Here is a 2,374-nt window from a genome sequence, read left to right on the forward strand (position 1 = left end):
AAGTTTCCCAGAAGTTTGTAAATGGCATAAAAGAGTCAAAACAGTTAGTGCATTCGTGGTAAGATTTGATTGCTTTGATTACTTTAAACGAGTTAGTTCCCTTTACAAAAGCCTCCACCATCAAAATATTAGGTATTTCCGTTGCTAAACTAACTTAGTGGAAGTAAAGCTGACAGGCTTAGAGAGTTTTTTGGACCGAGCTAACAGCTAGCCAGCTAACTAACGGTAGACGTAACAGCTGTCTTTTCTGCCGCTTTAAGTGTCGTCAGTCGGTGACATTTGGCCTCTCTTACTCACCATTAGCGTACGGTTGTCCGGTCCCGTTCTGGGCGTTGAAACCCGCCGTTGACATCCCGAAAAGGGCACCAGGGTCTGCTTTACAGGCGCTGGAGAGCTAGTTAGCCGCGACGAGCTAAATGTTGACCAAACTTGTCGCCCCGGCGACGCGTCGGTTATTCGTCCGAGCTGAGGTGTCTCAGGCTGGCTTCGAAATGCTGTTGCTCTCGCTCGCCGCCGGTCACACGGCCATGGCCGCCGCTGTTAACTAAGTAAGTAAGTATAGCTGCGGAGGAGGCCGACAGGCCTGGCAAGAGAGTGATCGTGTACAACCGGAAGTTGGGATCACCCAAAGGGATCAACGTAAGAAAAAAAAATGCTGGGCATGCGCAGTGTGTACACGTGGCATTTCCTCTGTGTGCGCTGCGATTTCTGGTCTTATTGGAAACAAGGGTGAGGGGGAACCTTGTCGTTTCATCCTGGTTAATATTCATGGCAAATTGGTGCCTATTTGGATTTACACAGTGTGAAAAAAAATAAATAAAAAGGAATTTTATTTTTGCAACCTCATTATACAATTGGCTAAGTTTCATATTCATAAATGTAAGTTTTCTCAATACCCAAATTGTTTTTTTCTGCCTTTAAAAAATTATTTCAACTTTACTTTAAAAGGCTTTGTACCTCTAGCAACCAAAAAGCTGTGAAAACTACGATGCTGTGCTCCAAATTTCGATTATTATTATTGGATTGTGAGCCTATGGCTTTACTTTATTTTGTATATATATATATATATATATATATATATATATATATATGTATATATATATATGTATATATATACATACATACATATGTATATATATATACATACATACATACATATGTATGTATACATATGTATATATACATACATATATATATACATATGTACATTTATATGTATGTATGTGTATATATATATATATATATATAGACACACACGTGTGTGTCTATATATACATATATAGGTATGTATATATGTACATGTATACACATATATGTATGTATATATATGTACATGAGTCGCAAATGAGATCTTTCTTTTAGTCACTTTAATGTAAGACTATATTAAATGTAAAAGTTGTATTATATATATATCTTTTTGTAATTTACATATGAGCAAATAAACATGTATTTACATATATATACACATACTGTATATACACATTAATATATATATATTTGCGTATATATATACATATATTTGTCTGCGATGAGGTGGCGACTTGTCCAGGGTGTACGCGCCTTCCATCCGAATGGAGCTGAGATAGGCTCCAGCGACCCTCCGCGACACCGAACGGGACAAGCGGTAGAAAATAAATGGATGGATGGATGGATATATATATATATATATATATGTATATATATATTAGTTATTAGGTTTACAACCCCCGGCGTTGTTTTGTACAGTTTAAAAAAAAAAAGAAACATTTTTTAAGTGGTTATTTTTTTTAAATAAAAAAATAATAATAATTTAATATAATCTGAGAGTGACACCAACACAATTTGACTTGACCTGCAGCTGCATTATTCGTTATATAGCTAAATTAAGGACATTATAGGGTAAATGTGACACTCACTGTTGACAATGTGACACTCACTGGGTTGGGGTGTGGGGGTCACCCACATCTGCGGTCCTCTCCACGGTTTCTCACAGTCATTCACATTGACATCCCGATGGATTGTGAGTTTTTCCTTGCCCTTATGTGGGATCTGAACTGAGGATGTCGTCGTGGCTTGTGCAGCCCTTTGAGACACGTGTGAATTAGCGCTATATAAATAAAAATGGACTGATTATTTATTTATTTTTTTGTATTTGTTTATTTATTTTTTTGGTGGGGGTGGAGCTGGGGGTACAAAAAAAGTGTCGGTTTTCTCAGTACCTGCATTATGATTTCCCTATCAAATTAATAAATAAATAATATATATATATATATTAAAGAAAATGTGAAGTATTCCTATTACATTTGATTAAATGAGTAAAATAAGAGAAAGGTGAAGCCAGTGTTACTTCAGTTCTCCAGCCGGAAAGAAGAATGTGAAACATAAACAGGAAGTT

The 2,374-nt window shown here is 36.2% G+C and overlaps 1 protein-coding gene across 3 annotated transcripts in view; it reads right to left on the reverse strand.

Annotated features, from left to right (window-relative positions):
• Positions 1-645, reverse strand: part of sec24a (SEC24 homolog A, COPII coat complex component) — a 50,152-nt gene extending 49,507 nt beyond the window's left edge. For 2 of the 3 annotated variants that reach the window (XM_061891387.1, XM_061891385.1), the window contains exon 1: positions 298-644. In XM_061891387.1, the coding sequence (XP_061747371.1) occupies positions 298-352 (55 nt within the window). In that variant the 5' untranslated portion in view covers positions 353-644. Of the gene's footprint in view, positions 1-297 lie in introns of all 3 variants that reach the window. The other variant, XM_061891384.1, reaches the window with a different exon arrangement.
• Positions 646-2,374: the final 1,729 nt, after the last annotated feature.

Source organism: Nerophis ophidion, linkage group LG28, assembly GCF_033978795.1.
Source record: "Nerophis ophidion isolate RoL-2023_Sa linkage group LG28, RoL_Noph_v1.0, whole genome shotgun sequence".
NCBI classification, from domain to species: domain Eukaryota; kingdom Metazoa; phylum Chordata; class Actinopteri; order Syngnathiformes; family Syngnathidae; genus Nerophis; species Nerophis ophidion.